Raw genomic sequence first — 17,742 nt, forward strand, 5'->3', positions numbered from 1 at the left:
ACTTTGAATAGGGATTGATTTTTATGAAGAATTAGACTGAAAATGTGTTTTAGGCATGTTCCAAAATTTATTACACTGGGGAGGTAGGAAGCACTATGGTTATTACACACCTGGTGTCTCTTAGATTACTGTATTTTATTTTATTATCTTGTTTTTTAATACATACTTGATTCAGTCAGTTTTATTTTGTGTAGTGGCCTGATGTGTGTCTTAGGTCTACAACTTTCTCTACACCCCCCCCCCCCCCCACTTGATTCAAACAGTTTTATTTTGTGTGTGGTGGCCTGGTGTGTCTTAGGTCTACAACTTTCTCTACACCCCCCCCCCCCCCCACTTGATTCAAACAGTTTTATTTTGTGTGTGGTGGCCTGGTGTGTCTTAGGTCTACAACTTTCACTACCCCCCATTTGGTGTGTCTTAGATCTACAACTTTCACTACCCCCCATTTGGTGTGTCTTAGGTCTACAACTTTCACTACCCCCCATTTGGTGTGTCTTAGGTCTACAACTTTCACTACCCCCCATTTGGTGTGTCTTAGATCTACAACTTTCACTACCCCCCATTTGGTGTGTCTTAGGTCTACAACTTTCACTACCCCCCATTTGGTGTGTCTTAGGTCTACAACTTTCACTACCCCCCATTTGGTGTGTCTTAGGTCTACAACTTTCACTACCCCCCATTTGCTTTAAACAGTCATATTTTGGTGTCATAGGTCTACAACTTTCACTACCCCCCATTTGGTGTGTCATAGGTCTACAACTTTCACTACACCCCATTTGCTTTAAACAGTCATATTTTGGTGTGTCTTAGGTCTACAACTTTCTCTACACCCCCCCCCCCCACACTTGATTCAAACAGTTTTATTTTGTGTGTGGTGGCCTGGTGTGTCTTAGGTCTACAACTTTCACTACACCCCATTTGCTTTAAACAGTCATATTTTGGTGTGTCTTAGGTCTACAACTTTCTCTACCCTCCCACCCCCACCCCCCACTTGATTCAAACAGTTTTATTTTGTGTGTGGTGGCCTGGTGTGTCTTAGGTCTACAACTTTCACTACCCCCCATTTGGTGTGTCTTAGGTCTACAACTTTCACTACCCCCCATTTGGTGTGTCTTAGGTCTACAACTTTCACTACCCCCCATTTGGTGTGTCTTAGGTCTACAACTTTCACTACCCCCCATTTGGTGTGTCTTAGATCTACAACTTTCACTACCCCCCATTTGGTGTGTCTTAGGTCTACAACTTTCACTACCCCCCATTTGGTGTGTCTTAGGTCTACAACTTTCACTACCCCCATTTGGTGTGTCTTAGGTCTACAACTTTCACTACCCCCCATTTGCTTTAAACAGTCATATTTTGGTGTCATAGGTCTACAACTTTCACTACCCCCCATTTGGTGTGTCATAGGTCTACAACTTTCACTACACCCCATTTGCTTTAAACAGTCATATTTTGGTGTGTCTTAGGTCTACAACTTTCTCTACACCCCCCCCCCCCCACACTTGATTCAAACAGTTTTATTTTGTGTGTGGTGGCCTGGTGTGTCTTAGGTCTACAACTTTCACTACACCCCATTTGCTTTAAACAGTCATATTTTGGTGTGTCTTAGGTCTACAACTTTCTCTACCCTCCCACCCCCACCCCCCACTTGATTCAAACAGTTTTATTTTGTGTGTGGTGGCCTGGTGTGTCTTAGGTCTACAACTTTCACTACCCCCCATTTGGTGTGTCTTAGGTCTACAACTTTCACTACCCCCCATTTGGTGTGTCTTAGGTCTACAACTTTCACTACCCCCCATTTGCTTTAAACAGTCATATTTTGGTGTCATAGGTCTACAACTTTCACTACCCCCCATTTGGTGTGTCTTAGGTCTACAACTTTCACTACCCCCCATTTGGTGTGTCTTAGGTCTACAACTTTCACTACCCCCCATTTGCTTTAAACAGTCATATTTTGGTGTCATAGGTCTACAACTTTCACTACACCCCATTTGCTTTAAACAGTCATATTTTGGTGTGTCTTAGGTCTACAACTTTCTCTACACCCCATTTGGTGTGTCTTAGGTCTACAACTTTCACTACCCCCCATTTGGTGTGTCTTAGGTCTACAACTTTCTCTACACCCCATTTGCTTTAAACAGTCATATTTTGGTGTGTCTTAGGTCTACAACTTTCTCTACCCCACCCTATACATAATTGGTTTAAATAGTTTGGGTGTGTAGTGGCCTGGTGTGTCTTAGCAGTCTTTTGTTTTCCCCTCTATACATTCTTGGTTTAATTAGTTTTATTTTGTGTGTGGTCGGTATACAAAACAAAACATTTGCCTCCTTACCCATCCAATGCGATAAATTCTAGAACAGACTGAACAATTACATATTATATAATTTATAAAATCCTTCTCCAACAGGCTACTGTAAACTTTTACTGAATATTCCAACCCAAGATACCAATTATTAGTCTGCAGCTTGTTTCTGATCTGTGTGACACATTGTCAATGAACCTGAGATCGCGTGGATGTCCTTGTTTTCCAGTATCTCCACTGGATGATCAGCTGGGGTGACCGTATTTTTTATCATCGCCTTGGCAAACATTTCCACGGGAATCGTAATGGCAGTTGGAAACAGAAATGTCACAGGCTTTAAGAAAAATGTAGCAACAGTTTCTGTGAGTCGACTGTCATCTCTGTGACCTAGAATACCTCTGAAAATATTGCAAAAAACACAGGGTAAAAATTAAATATATGACTGTCACATGGTTACAGGACTCGTACACTTTGTTATCAACGAAATCTGATCACTTTCCATGAGTTTTTAAAGGCACTTTTAAAATTTACATTACCATTTTTTAAACAGAATTTTAAATGATTTTTCTACAATCAATTCTATAAAACAACATTACAATGTTTTGATGCAATGATTATCTTTTCTTCTGTTAATTTAAATGTAAGACAACATAAAAACAATTTATAACCCAAATGAAAATTCCATGAGTTTCAAAGCATAGAAATTTACATACACAAATTCCATGACCTTCCTGGTCAGGTCAGGTCATAGGGTTTTACGTGCACATTCAGAACAAGCTGTTGTAGCGCACGCCTGTTGTGGGCACTAGAGCCAGCCTTGGCCGGCCACTTTGTCCAAGACAGGAGACCTTCCTGGATTTCCATGATCCATTTATACCTTGGATGAATATGGGTTTTTTAAAATTTTAATAGTTTTATATTCATTTTCAAATTAAATATGTGAATTAATCTATAAGATCTTACCCAGGTCGAAAAACAGAAAGTCTGTTAAAATGCATCACTTTCAATGCTTCTTCAACTTGCCCCTATAAGGAAGGAAATTATTTATTTAACGATGCACTCAACACATTTTATTTATGGTTATATGGTGTCGGACATATGGTTAAGGACCACACATAAACATATAAATACATGTATAAATATATAAAAACCATTGCAGCTGCTGAAAAGTGGGGGGGGGGGGGGGGGGGGGGCCTGCTCCCCCATTTCCTATGCCAGTGGATATTAAGTAAAGAATATTTATCCTAATGGAAAAAGTAGAGTAAAAACATCAGTAAATACAGAATTTAGAAAAAGATGAATCTTTAACAGGATAACTGATAGACTGTGAATATATGTAAAATAAAATAGTCATAGTAATCTTCGATAAAAAAAGAAGGTTTATACAATTTATTGAATGAATCAAGTGTTAAAATAAAAATTAAAATTAATACCTTTTCCCCCATTTAATTACAATAGTAGGCATAGTTACTTTTTACCTTTGTCTTTATGTACAAAAGTGTACCATTCCTGTCTGCCCACTTGGTTGATATAAAGTTAAAGTGTTTACATCCTCCACTTTTGGCAAGTTCTGCCGATTTTATGACATAATCGTGATCAACACGAACAAAGCTTTCCTTTGAAAAACAAGAAGAAAGAAATTAAAAACATACATATTACAGATAGCATTTCCAAAAAGTCTTCAAATGGCAATAGATATGGAAATATGTTTTCAATCCATCAACAAACTTTAAACTTCATAATATAGTCCTAGAATATGCAAATGTGAAAATTAAAATTATACTGTAACCAGTTTCCAATGGTTTTTATAGTTTACACTATGATTAACATATGTGAAAAGCAAGAGTCACTAATTAACAGTTAGGAGTGACAAAGTTACATTCATTTTGGTTAGTTCTGCCACAATATTGGCAAGAGAGCCAAAAAACATGGCCAAATGCCTTTTGAGTATTTAATTTTTTTTAAAGTATATATTGAAGTGAATTTGTTCTTACTTTTCAAAACTATGAATTATACCTACTGTTCCATTTTTTGTTGTTGTACCCAAACAGCAGAAACCAACATCAATGTCTTTAAAAATGTCTGCATAGTCTTCAATTTTTTCAAAGTCAACAACTATTTGCTCCTGTAAACCAGCAAAAAAAAGAAAAAGAAAAAAAGATTTAACAAATATAAAAATTAAATTAAAATTAATTTTATTTCTTTGACAGATCCTATTAAATACTAAGGGGAGATAATTCATTTAATCATAGTGTAAAACAGGATTCCATTTTTTGTCTAAATTTAAAAACAAAAAAAACAAACAAAAACAACCAGGGGCCTAATTCACTAACCTCTCGGAACTTTGTGATCTCGCAGCGCAATGCTAAAAGACTTACAAAGAGGATGCTTTGTGAATTAGGCCCCAGAACTTGAGACCATGAAAAGGGAATTACTGTGTATCTGCTGATGAATCAGCAGCCACTAATGTTGATGATCAACATGCTTTAAAACTGATTACCAAGCTTGGATCCCAAGTTTCAGGACACAACATTAACAATACAGTAAACTAACAACCCATGGCCAGGGTTTGAATTTTACTGTGGCACCAGTGGCAAGTGCCATGGTTGCTCTTCTTACTTGTTACTGTGTCTGGAAAATCAGATGTTGAAGCTGGCAAGAAAAATGCCATTGTGTCCTACCTGGTTTGCCACACAATGCCCTTCCATCACATCCCATGTTGTATAATTATGTATCCTTATAACTGAGAAAAATAATAAAAATTTGCCAAAGAATTGATGATTTGGCAAAACAATTTTCAAAAAAAGAAATTGTCATGATTTTTAGTGACCAAACAACCAGTTTTGCAAATTGCCTTGATGCCCTAACTTTTGTTAAAGGGACATTCCTGAGTTTGCTACATTGTAAGATGTTTCCGACTAATAAAATACTTCTACGATTAAACTTATATATTAAATATATTTTCTTGTTTAGATTATCATTGTCTGTATATTTAATGTGTTTGTGGTCATCTTAAAGGCATACTGTCACAGATTTAAGGATCTTATTTCTCTAAAAATGGATAATAATAAAAATTACATTAATTGTTGGAAACGAAATCTAGCTATCGCATCACCTTAACTGAACCATGATGGAGTGAAATCCATGTCATCCCTCTCGGCAATTTTAGTTTTTGAATTATGGACCATTGCCATAATTCAATTATTTTTACAAAATGTCATTAATAAGTGGAGTATGGTGGTTATGAAGATGGTTGAATAAAGTACATTTAGGGACAAATCAGATTATATTTGTTCAGGTAATACTTTGTTAGACCATTAAATAGGTCAGTGGTCTGTGACAATATGCCTTTAATATTTGTAAAAAGCCCAAACTAGATTTTGTTCTCAAATAATTTTGTACGTTCAAAAAAATAAATATTTTTGGAAATAAATGAAATTTAACCTAGTACAAATATTAGAATGATCAGAAACACGTTTACTATACAGCTACTAATATATTATGCAGAAAAATATATTTGATATGTAATTACAATCGTTAAAAAGTCTGTTAGTTGATAATATCTTAAAAATTGCAACAAAGTTCAGCCTGCAGATTGATAACCAGGACATTCCGCAGCATGACAACCCATGACACTGGACAGGAGGCTCACATGGTCCCCTCACATCAATGTGATTCACAGTAAAGTCACCAAGAAGATGGCCATGATGAAGAAACTGGCTGGCACAAAGTGGGGTGCCAACATGAAGATCCTGACCCAAGTATACACAGGATCTGTCCGACCTCACATGGAATACGCCTCCACCTCCTGGTCTACAGCAGCAAAGAGCAACACAGACCATTTGGACAAGTCGCAGAATGCCAGCCTCCGAGTCAGCACAGGTGGCATGAAGACCACCCCCATAGCTGCAATGGAGAAGATGGCCGGCCTACCGATTAAAAAAAAAAAAGATTACGAATGAAAAAATACAAATTGTACCAGTGGGATTCGAACCGGTTCGTGGGGCACTTGACAGTCCAACATAAAGTTCATCTACAGTCTGCGTACCTGTTTAGTAGGATTTTTTATAGTCTCGATTTTGCGGGAACTTACATTGTGAAAAGTGATATCACGCATATTAGTAATTGACCTTTCGTACTTAGCGTATACTTCCTGTGGTGTTTTCGTTTAAAGTTTGCAATTCAAATTGCCTCGTGGTTAACACTTAAAGGATGTTGAACAAAATAACTTCAGTCTTTGCTGTAAAAGAACAGACAGGTACCGATAATGACAAATCAACTGTCCCTGTTCCCAGTATCCGCGGTGGGCAGCCGCCGATTAAATCGTCCACCAAAAATTTCCAAACGAATATCCCGCAGAGTAGTATCTTAAAATCTAGCACTGAACTAAAATGGTAAAAGGAGTATTTAGTTAAAACAAATGCCTCTTTGTGGCTACAGTTTGAAGAAAACACCAAAGGCGAGGTTACACTTATGACGTGCTCGCTCTGCAAAGCATTTCAAAAAGAAATGCAGTATAATCACGATTTTTCGGATGCATGGATCAAAGAGTCCACAAATCTGTGTGTGTCAAATGCTAAAGATCACTCGGCAACCAAAAATATAGAATATTACCACAAACAAGACACTGATGACATTGAAAAAAATGGATGAGTCTGAGTCAGATCATCATGAATCTGAAAGTTCAACACAAAGTGATAGTGACAACAGTTTCATGGGTTTCTTAAGCCCTATCCTAACCGGCCGCGAGCGATTATTTTAGAAATCACTGACTTCCATTCCCGCATCCTAACTGTACGCGTGCGACGCGACAGATTTATATGTTGCGTCGCATGCGTGCGGTTATGATACGGCAATTGAAATCCATGATTTCTACAATAATCGCTCATGTAGCTCGCGGCTGGTTAGGATACAGCTTTACCAGAGGACATATATTAATGCATCATAGACTATTAAGTATGTAACAATAATAAATGTCATCATTTGGTGACTACTGCCTTAATTGCTGCATTGGTTATTTAGTAATTAAATATATCAATTATTAAACAACACAAAACTTAATTTATTTCATTTTTATTTACAATGTTTTGTGACAGGTACAATTTCTTTCATGTCAGGCACAAATTGATTGGTGCGGGACATTGTGTCAGGTACACTAAAAAAAATTATTTCAATGATTTCACTGGTCAGTTCTCCACCAACTTCAGAGCTGAAACCTGCGCCTTACTTCATGCTGCTCAGATCCTGAATGGAAGAGATGACCCATTTTCTCACACAGTCTTCCTCACTGATTGCTGAGCCCTTTTCCAGAGTCTTCAGTCCACACAGATAGACCAGATCCTCCAGGATACCAGACGGGAACTCCAAACACTGGGCTCCAAAACAAAACTGGTGTTACAGTGGATCCCCTCCCACTGTGGTGTTATGGGAAATGAAAAAGCTGACAGACTCTCCAAGCTGGGCAGTAAACAGGAGCAAATTGCCCACCAAATGTCATATGGTGAAGTCAAGACCCTTCTAAAAAATCACTTCAAGAACATGTGGAGGCAGCGTCTGCAGATAGGGCTTGAAGGGAATGACATCTACCAGCTGAACAGGTCACAAACAGTCACCATCTTCAGGCTGAGAACAGGACATTGTCAGCTCCTCTCACATCTCTTCAGGCTGAAAATCTCTCACACGGACGAGTGCCCATGTGGCACTGGTCCACAGACACCAGCCCACATTCTCCAATCCTGTCCCACCTTCGACACACTGCGACAATAAACGTGGCCCAGTGCTGTGGACCTAAGGGAGAAGCTGTAGGGACCGGTGATGTCGTTAAGGCTGACTGCGGTCTTCGTCCAGAATACCAGACTACCCATCTAACATGGCCGGGATCGCAGAAGAAGAAGCAGCAACAAAGTCAGGAATGTCCCTTTAAAGGTCCACGTTTATCAAAAATGTAATTCATTATTGTTTGGTATCTATATTTTACAATATATATGAAGTATCAATAAAATAAATAAAAATGTTTTTACTCATTTTTAATATATTCGCAATAAAAAGTCGCGTTTTTCCCATCGCTTGCCAAAACGCCTGTCGGATCCAAGAGCTAAGTCACGTGACCCTGTGATGCACTAACCGGCATAACATGAAAGTATGATTCGCAACCTTACAGACATTTTATTGGGAAGGTGGAACATGTGTATTTTTAAAATGTGAAAATTTTATTCTATTGTATGGAAGTTATATTCTTTTGGAGATAGTTTTCAAATATAAAATATGGTGAACCATTGATTAGTGTTTGGATGTATCAAAGCAGCAGTTTTTCCGAACTTTAAACAAACCGACAATCACAAGGTTTGCATTGAAGTGGTTCTTAAGCAGAACCCATGCATAATGGAAAGTACCATACGATGGGATAGGGTCTGCAGTGACCACTTCATCCCTGAGGATTACGACAATTATTTAAGGTGGTCGATAAATATATGACACCTATTTAAAAAAAAAAAAAAAATTGACATATCTATTCCAAGTCTGTATCCCCACCGGCACATGTTCTACAATTGCGCATGATACAGCAAACAAGAAACCATGACGAGCACAAGCTAAACTAGAGCACAAGCTCAAAAGGGAGAGAGGGGAGGAGGTGGGGAGGGTACCAGAGCAGGGGCGGCAGTGTAACATATAGTGGTCGTTGTAACGAGGTCTGACTGTACACACATTTCCTCAGTAATTAGGACACCACAGAAAGTGTTATGAAATAATCGTGCTTCTTTAAAAGCTTAATAAACAATGAACAACACCTGTAGTAATGGGTGTAGGTAGCAAGATAAATTGTATTATTGTGTTCATACCTGCATTGCATCATACCGATCTGTCTGAAACAATAAATTCAGATCCCTATTTTATGTGATAGTAATCAATAAAATAATATTTATTCTGCTTGTTGTTTTAAATGCATTCTAATTTGAACACATATTTTTATTACAGTCAAATGTTAATATCCCACTTTCAAAAGTCGGGACTGAACTTGTGTCCTGCTTCTCACAGGTAGGTAGGTAACTAGGTTAACGTGCTTATATACCACTTCCTCACCAATCGAGGTACCATTCGAGTAGATGTAAAAATGTTATGAGACCAAAATGTCCAAACTAGCATCCATTAAGAATCAGCTGTTTTTCGAAAAAAAGGCTGGATGCTATGTCACAGGTCTGATGTGGGTCAAATCGACTGAGCAGTGGGGTTTTCCCCCCAAGTGTTTTACAAAAAGTCACTTTATTAATAACTGGGATGGTATTTTTGTTTTTTATTTTTAATACTGTAATGTTTATGTATTTGTTTTATATACTGTGTATTAATAATGTGCCATGATTGTGGACCTTTAAATCAATGTGCTCTAGTGGTGTCTTTAAACAAAAACAATTTTATACTGGGCTTAGTATGAAAGAATGTTTATTTAAAGCCCTTATCTTCAATATTTTAAATATTAAAACATTAGTTCATCTTACCGGTAATCTTTTTCACTTGTTTTATTATCAACAAGATTAAATGAAAGTTAATGGATTTTTTTTTTTACCATACTGAGTTCTGTATGTGGAATGTGGTGACCTATTTAGTTAAACTTTATATTTAATTTTTTTATTTTATTGATTTATTAATAATTATAATTGGCTATCAAACATTGTTAATTTAAACTTTGAACATATAGACTTAGAAAGGAAATCTGCTATATTTGTCCATTAGTAGTGAGGGATCTTTAATAGGCAACATCCCACTAACAGGATAGAACATGCCATGGCTTTTGACATACCAGTCATGGTGCAGATTGAGGCTGAAAATTATGGGAAGGTCAGATTGAGGCTGTAAATGATGGGAAGGTGAGACTAAGGCTGTAAATGATGGGAAGGTCAGATTGAGGCTGTAAATGAAGGGAAGGTCAGATTGAGGCTGTAAATGACGGGAAGGTCAGATTGAGGCTGTAAATGACGGGAAGGTCAGATTGAGGCTGTAAATGACGGGAAGGTCAGATTGAGGCTGTAAATGACGGGAAGGTCAGATTGAGGCTGTAAATGACGGGAAGGTCAGATTGAGGCTGTAAATGACGGGAAGGGATTGAGCTGTAAATCGGGAAGGTCAGATTGAGGCTGTAAATGACGGGAAGGTCAGATTGAGTAAATGACGGGAAGGTGAGGCTGTAAATGAGGGGAAGGTCAGACTGAGGCTGTAAATGAAGGGTGATGCTGGAAGGTCAGACTGAGGCTGTAAATGATGGGAAGGTCAGACTGAGGCTGTAAATGATGGGAAGGTCAGATTGAGGCTGAAAATGATGGGAAGGTCAGACTGAGGCTGAAAATGATGGGAAGGTCAGACTGAGGCTGTAAATGATGGGAAGGTCAGACTGAGGCTGTAAATGATGGGAAGGTCAGAATGAGGCTGTAAATGATGGGAAGGTCAGAATGAGGCTGTAAATGATGGGAAGGTCAGATTGAGGCTGTAAATGATGGGAAGGTCAGATTGAGGCTGTAAATGATGGGAAGGTCAGATTGAGGCTGTAAATGAAGGGAAGGTCAGATTGAGGCTGTAAATGATGGGAAGGTCAGATTGAGGCTGTAAATGATGGGAAGGTGAGACTGAGGCTGTAAATGATGGGAAGGTCAGATTGAGGCTGTAAATGATGGGAAGGTCAGATTGAGGCTGAAAATGATGGGAAGGTCAGACTGAGGCTGTAAATGATGGGAAGGTCAGACTGAGGCTGTAAATGATGGGAAGGTCAGAATGAGGCTGTAAATGATGGGAAGGTCAGACTGAGGCTGTAAATGATGGGAAGGTGATACTGAGGCTGTAAATGATGGGAAGGTCAGATTGAGGCTGTAAATGATGGGAAGGTCAGATTGAGGCTGTAAATGATGGGAAGGTCAGACTGAGGCTGTAAATGATGGGAAGGTGATACTGAGGCTGTAAATGATGGGAAGGTCAGATTGAGGCTGTAAATGATGGGAAGGTCAGATTGAGGCTGTAAATGATGGGAAGGTCAGACTGAGGCTGTAAATGAAGGGATACTGAGGCTGTAAATGATGGGAAGGTCATATTGAGGCTGTAAATGATGGGAAGGTCAGATTGAGGCTGTAAATGATGGGAAGGTCAGATTGAGGCTGTAAATGATGGGAAGGTGAGACTGAGGTTGTAAATGATGGGAAGGTGAGACTGAGGTTGTAAATGATGGGAAGGTCAAATTGAGGCTGTAAATGATGGGAAGGTCAGATTGATGCTGAAAATTATGAGGTCAGATTGAGGCTGTAAATGATGGGAAGGTTAGATTGAGGCTATAAATGATGGGAAGGTGAGACTCAGGCTGTAAATGATGGGAAGGTCAGATTGAAGCGGAAAAATATCCGCCCGGTCCCCCCCTCCCCTAACCCTAACCCCAAACCTAACCTTAACCCCAACCCCAACCCCAACCCTAACCCCTAACCCCTAACCCCTAACTAAAAATAATAATGGAGGGGACCGGGCGGATATTATACCGATTGAAGCTGTAAATGATGGGAAGGTCAGATTGAGGCTGTAAATGATGGGAAGGTCAGATTGAGGCTGAAAATTATGGGAAGGTCAGATTGAGGCTGTAAATGATGGGAAGGTCAGATTAAGGCTGTAAATGATGGGAAGGTCAGATTGAGGCTGTAAATGATGGGAAGGTCAGATTGAGGCTATAAATGATGGGAAGGTGAGACTAAGGCTGTAAATGATGGGAAGGTGAGACTAAGGCTGTAAATGATGGGAATGTCAGATTGAGGCTGTAAATGATGGGAAGGTCAGATTGAGGCTGTAAATGATGGGAAGGTCAGATTGAGGCTGTAAATGATGGGAAGATGAGACTAAGGCTGTAAATGATGGGAAGGTCAGATTGAGGCTGTAAATGATGGGAAGGTCAGATTGAGGCTGAAAATGATGGGAAGGTCAGATTGAGGCTGTAAATGATGGGAAGGTCAGATTAAGGCTGTAAATGATGGGAAGGTCAGATTGAGGCTGTAAATGATGGGAAGGTCAGATTGAGGCTATAAATGATGGGAAGGTGAGACTAAGGCTGTAAATGATGGGAAGGTGAGACTAAGGCTGTAAATGATGGGAATGTCAGATTGAGGCTGTAAATGATGGGAAGGTCAGATTGAGGCTGTAAATGATGGGAAGATGAGACTAAGGCTGTAAATGATGGGAAGGTCAGATTGAGGCTGTAAATGATGGGAAGGTGAGACTAAGGCTGTAAATGATGGGAAGGTCAGATTGAGGCTGTAAATGATGGGAAGGTCAGATTGAGGCTGTAAATGATGGGAAGGTCAGATTGAGGCTGTAAATGATGGGAGGGTCAGATTGAGGCTGTAAATGATGGGAGGGTCAGATTGAGGCTGTAAATGATGGGAAGGTCAGATTGAGGCTGTAAATGATGGGAAGGTCAGATTGAGGCTATAAATGATGGGAAGGTGAAATTGAGGCTGTAAATGATGGGAAAGTCAAATTGTGGCTGAAAATGACGGGAAGTAAGATTGAGGCTGAGATTGAGTCTGTAATATGTTAAAGCCGCACACCCTAGTTCCATCCAGCGAAAATAAATTATAATTTGGTTAATCTACAAACCTGTAACACACTTAGATCACGCTTTTATCAAATGGAGTGAAAAAGCAGGTTTTATATCGATAAATACCATGGGAATCCCCATGTCCCAATTGCTTGAAATAATTTTGAAAGTTAGTATTTTGATATCACCGGTAGATGTCGCTCGAAGCACAACAATGCCTACGTCATGACAAATTTCACAGACTTGGGGTGTGTTTCTTTCACCTCTCCTGGACATGTTCCAACTGTTCTGTCCTGGTTGTATCCCCTCTCCAGATATCGTAAGACTTTGTTTTAAGGGTTTGTAACATTTTGTATTGAGACACTTACTTGTCTGAACTTTATTGTTACTGAAAATGTTCACGAACTGTGAAGAAAAATCTCACAAATGAACAACAACAAATCGGATGTTGATTGCGTGAACCGTGCACGAGAAAACAAACCGAACCAAAATGATAACGGTCACGTGGTATACCAACGTCTGTGACATTGAAATGGAAATATCCCGTCTAAAAATAGATTAGACCTTGTCTGCTCAACGTTTTTTTCTCAAACGTGCGTCCGTTTTTAAGAAATACGAAAGATGTATTTTGTGGTATTACAAACACCAGGATTACCAAAAAACACTTCAGATGAATGGAAATGTATATTCTAAATAATAAACGCTAAGTAAAGTGCAATTTTATTTGTGAAAAAATGGGTTTAATAGCGAAAAACAACGCCGTAATGGTTAACAACTAGCCGTAATTAGGGTGTGTCCCTTTAATCAGTCATTATTTGATGTTACACAATAATCACTGGAAACTCAACTTACAAATTCTTCTCCAATATCACCATCAAGTTGTACTTGTCTCCGCCCAATCAGAAATACTTTCTTAAACAGCTTGGCCTTGGCCAGCTCCTTAGTAAGAGCCTTTCCAACTTTTCCCGTGTAGCCAAGGATAAATGCAGAGTGACCTATCTTTTGGAATTCTTTAAAACTTGAAATCTCCTCACCTGCCATTCTGTCAATAAATAAAAGAAATTAACTAGTCTATAGTCATATTGTTTATTATAAAGAAAGTCATGCAGGAAAAACTGGAATGTGTACTCTTGCCCTCAGTAATGAAGTTTTCATAAATGTTATCAATTTCATGCATAATTTACACACAAACACAAAAAAAGGGGCAAAACAGAAAGAAGAAAGGAATAACCCCAACCCCGATATCATTGCATACACTTTTTATGATGATGTATTAAAAAGCATGATACTGATACTGCCTCAGACTTGTTTTATCTAATGGCTGCAACCACAACACTGGGGAGGGGGTAAACAATAGCATTCTTAGGAAATTAAGAAATATGCCTATTAATTCCTGAAATATGCCATGCACCAGGTGGACATCATTCATGTTAAAATAATGGAGGAAGCATTAAGTAGGACCGTAAAAGTTGTGTTTAAAACAAAAAATGCTGTGCATATGGAAGATGCATGAGTGATTTGAGTTATTCAGAGACCAATGATAGAAGGTGTTTTTTTAGGTTCCCAAAGCCACTAGTCCATAACCTTACTGGCACAACTCAGAATGGTCTATATTCTGAGAATGGTAGCCAATCAGATCATTTTCTGGATGGGGGAAAGGGGAGTCTGAATGACCAAATTCATGATTTTGTTTCTCCCTCCAATTTAAGTTGGAAATGGTCTATTGCCTGTAGTTGTACACAATCTGTACACAATTTTATTACTTTTACAAAGCGATTCACTTTATAATTATACATTACCTAGTATATATATTATTATTATTATATTAGTCTGGTGCACCATTTGCATGATTCGCTTAAAATTTGTATTATATATGGTTTAATACATAGCTCATGTATATTTACGAATGCGAGTTCTATATCTAACAAAGTATTTGTAGTTTGTACACAATGGCTGAAATGTTATTTATGTAATGTTATCTTTCATGTTCATCATTTATTTCAATTAATGTATTATGTCAAATTATATCATCATTTACATAGGCCTACAGCCTGTTTGCCAATCCATTTCATTTATTTCAAATGAATAAATATTGTTTAAAAAACCCCCAAAAACATGTAGTTGTGACAAAATTATAGTTTAAATGCATTTCTATATACAACTCTAGTAACCTTCTCCCCTCCTCAGGCTCAACAATAATGAAATTCACAACTTTGATAAACCATTTAATGACGTTTACATATGTGAAGACTATATGTTTTAGCTTTTTTGGATGTAGAAAAGATGATTTAAAAAATTGTCTAATTTTTTCCTTTCCATCACCACCCCATACCCACACCAGGGGCCAGAGACCAAAAGGCAGAAAAACTAAGACAAACCGGTCTAGGTTTTCCCACCTTTTGGCTCCACACCTCTGGCCCTGAAGTGTGTGCGGGGTGGTCCAGAACAAGCAAATCCATAATTTTGTGATTCCATAGTCATGGAAGCTAGCCACTAAAAGTGAGATGGACATTTCTAGTAGATCTGAAGAAATCAGTTTAAATGCATTTCTTTATAAACGTGTAATAAACTTCATTCACTCCCTGGCAGACATGACATAAATGACAGTCACAAATTCGATAAACCATTTATTAATTTTGTATACTATTTGGCTATAGTATTTTTGAAAGTACATGCAGAGATGATTTTTAATTTTCCCATTTTAGGCCCCAGCTCAGGCCCCCGGAAGGGTGGGTGTGTGTGTGTGTGTGTGTGTGTGTGTGTGTGTGTGTGTGTGTGTGTGTGTGTGTGTGTGTGTGTGTGTGTGTGTGTGTGTGTGTGTGTGTGTGTGTGTGTGTGTGTGTCAAAATTACAAAATTAATAAATTATTTTTATATGTGCAAAGGAAGCTTGTAACAACAAAAAAAAATGGAATTAGTCGAGTAATTTGAAAAGATTTTATTTTTTAATTCGCTTAATTTTCCTCAGGTCCCTGGGTGGTCAGAATGACCAAATTCAGAAAATCTTTTCTGAATGTGCCAAGGATGCTTCCCACAAAATAAATTTGGAATTGGTTTAGTGCTTTTTGGAGACACTGAAGAAATACATTTACCTATAGAAAAACTTCATCCCCTCACCAGGGACAAACAGGGGATCCAACATTAATGACATTCAAAAATAAGATAAACCACTCATAGACTATTTATGGTCTGTTGGGGGGGGGGGGGGGGGGAGAGAAGGGGGTCAGAATGACCAAATTTACAAATTTATTTCTCCATATGACAAGGGAGCTTCAAACTAAATTTGCTTGGAATTGGTCAAGTAGTTTTGAAGAAGAAGTTACTAAACTTAATAGTTTAAATGCATTTCTCTATACAACTACAGTAAACTTCACCCCCACCTCAGGTACAAACAGAGAATCCATCATTAATGACATTAACAAATTAGATATACCATCTGTAAACCTTTACATAATAATATGAAGAATATTCGGTTATAAACAATGTAGTACTAAATGATTTCTGGAAATATGGAAGATGAATTTTTTTTTTTTTTGCTTCTCCATGTGCCTAATATTAGTAATAAGCTTCCCACAAACTTTGGTTGGAATTGGTCAAGTAGTTTTAATGAACAAATAAAAAAAGTAAAATGTTTACACATGACGGATAATGAACATTCTCATCTTAATTCATGGGAATATGTTAACTGGATTAAAAAATTTAAACATTTATGAATTAATTTAGCTCCTGGAAGATCATTCTCTGTAATTTCACCATTATCACCAGCCATTGTGAATATGTCGCCAAAACAAGCCTGTCAGCTTGAGTGGCACATAACATCTGTTCAGGCTGGACACAATTTGTGAGACATTATTTCCATAGAGTGCCATTAAATTGTTGTTAATGATAGACAAGTTGTATAGTGGTCTTACACAGTAGTCTAAATGTCTTGTCCTCTTGCCTCCCGCAATTAGAAATCCATGAGGTCAAGTACAAAGATAAATGAGGCTAGTCTGCCTGGTCATTAATTCTGCTGCTGACTGTCAGGCTACACATATTTCACCATGATATACTAGTTAATATTACATAGGTGAAGTTTTCTTTAACACCTTGCTAGAACCCATATAGGTTTTGTGCATGGATCCATGGGTAAGAGGTGTTTGGATAGGCCTTTATTATTATTTTTTATTTTTTACATCAATGGGGAAAAAAATAGGGGGGGGGGGGGCGGGGCACACCCTTTGGCACTTCCCTCTGGATCTGCACCAGTTTCATTTTCTGTCAGGATTCTTGAACAGTAAGACTAGTGATTTTTCTTGGGGACTTATAGTAACTTTTTTATGCCACTAGTCCCCCAGACCTGTGGAAATATATATTTTTTAATTTTTACCCCTGGTTACACCCTACAACTCTGGGTGAGAGATGGTACTAGCAATTAAAAACCCATTGTCGATACAAACCCACTACGATTTTCCATCCTTTGATTTCCTATCCCTTTTGGTAAAATTTCCTCAAGCACAACTCCCTTAAAATAACAATGAACTTTCCCAAAATGGTAAGGAGCAGAATAAAAGAATTTGTAAATAACATTAAATGCGTTTCTTTTGCGCGCCACTATAATATCTAAACAAAGGTTATTTTAATAAATAATTACTGGTTGCCATTTAATAAAACCTTTACCTCTACAACCAGTATACATTAAATTACTACCAGTACCTATTGCTACTTGCTTTGCACTTAAAATGTTGCAGTAAGTAGCTGACAAATACTGATGAAAATCAAAGGCATCTTTCTCATTCGTACCCAAGTTACCTGTATCAAAAAACCCCATACCATACGCAATTCAGTTTTATTTTTTCGTTTTTATATATTTACAGTCTATAGTGGGTAAATATAAATAAGTA

At 38.1% G+C, this 17,742-nt stretch overlaps 1 protein-coding gene and 1 long non-coding RNA gene across 4 annotated transcripts; one reads left to right on the forward strand and one right to left on the reverse strand.

Moving 5' to 3' along the window:
• The first annotated feature begins 323 nt into the window (after positions 1–323).
• On the forward strand, positions 324–1,862 carry LOC121381167. 3 transcript variants are annotated; one of them, XR_005959057.1, is made up of 4 exons: positions 324–712; positions 894–1,273; positions 1,312–1,609; positions 1,775–1,862. It is a non-coding gene; the product is annotated as an uncharacterized LOC121381167 (long non-coding RNA). The 3 variants fall into 3 exon arrangements; XR_005959058.1 differs by having other exon boundaries at positions 894–1,078; XR_005959056.1 differs by having other exon boundaries at positions 1,312–1,368; positions 1,697–1,826.
• LOC121381166 (oxidoreductase HTATIP2-like) lies at positions 1,616–17,631 on the reverse strand. Its single transcript, XM_041510341.1, has 6 exons — positions 17,555–17,631; positions 13,713–13,902; positions 4,323–4,427; positions 3,781–3,918; positions 3,266–3,327; positions 1,616–2,700 (listed from the first exon to the last, which is right to left on the reverse strand). The coding sequence occupies exons 2-6, from the start codon at positions 13,899–13,901 to the stop codon at positions 2,454–2,456; spliced, it is 741 nt and encodes a 246-aa protein (XP_041366275.1). The 5' UTR covers position 13,902; positions 17,555–17,631; the 3' UTR covers positions 1,616–2,453.
• Positions 17,632–17,742: the final 111 nt, after the last annotated feature.

This window comes from Gigantopelta aegis, chromosome 9 (assembly GCF_016097555.1).
Source record: "Gigantopelta aegis isolate Gae_Host chromosome 9, Gae_host_genome, whole genome shotgun sequence".
Classification (NCBI taxonomy): domain Eukaryota; kingdom Metazoa; phylum Mollusca; class Gastropoda; order Neomphalida; family Peltospiridae; genus Gigantopelta; species Gigantopelta aegis.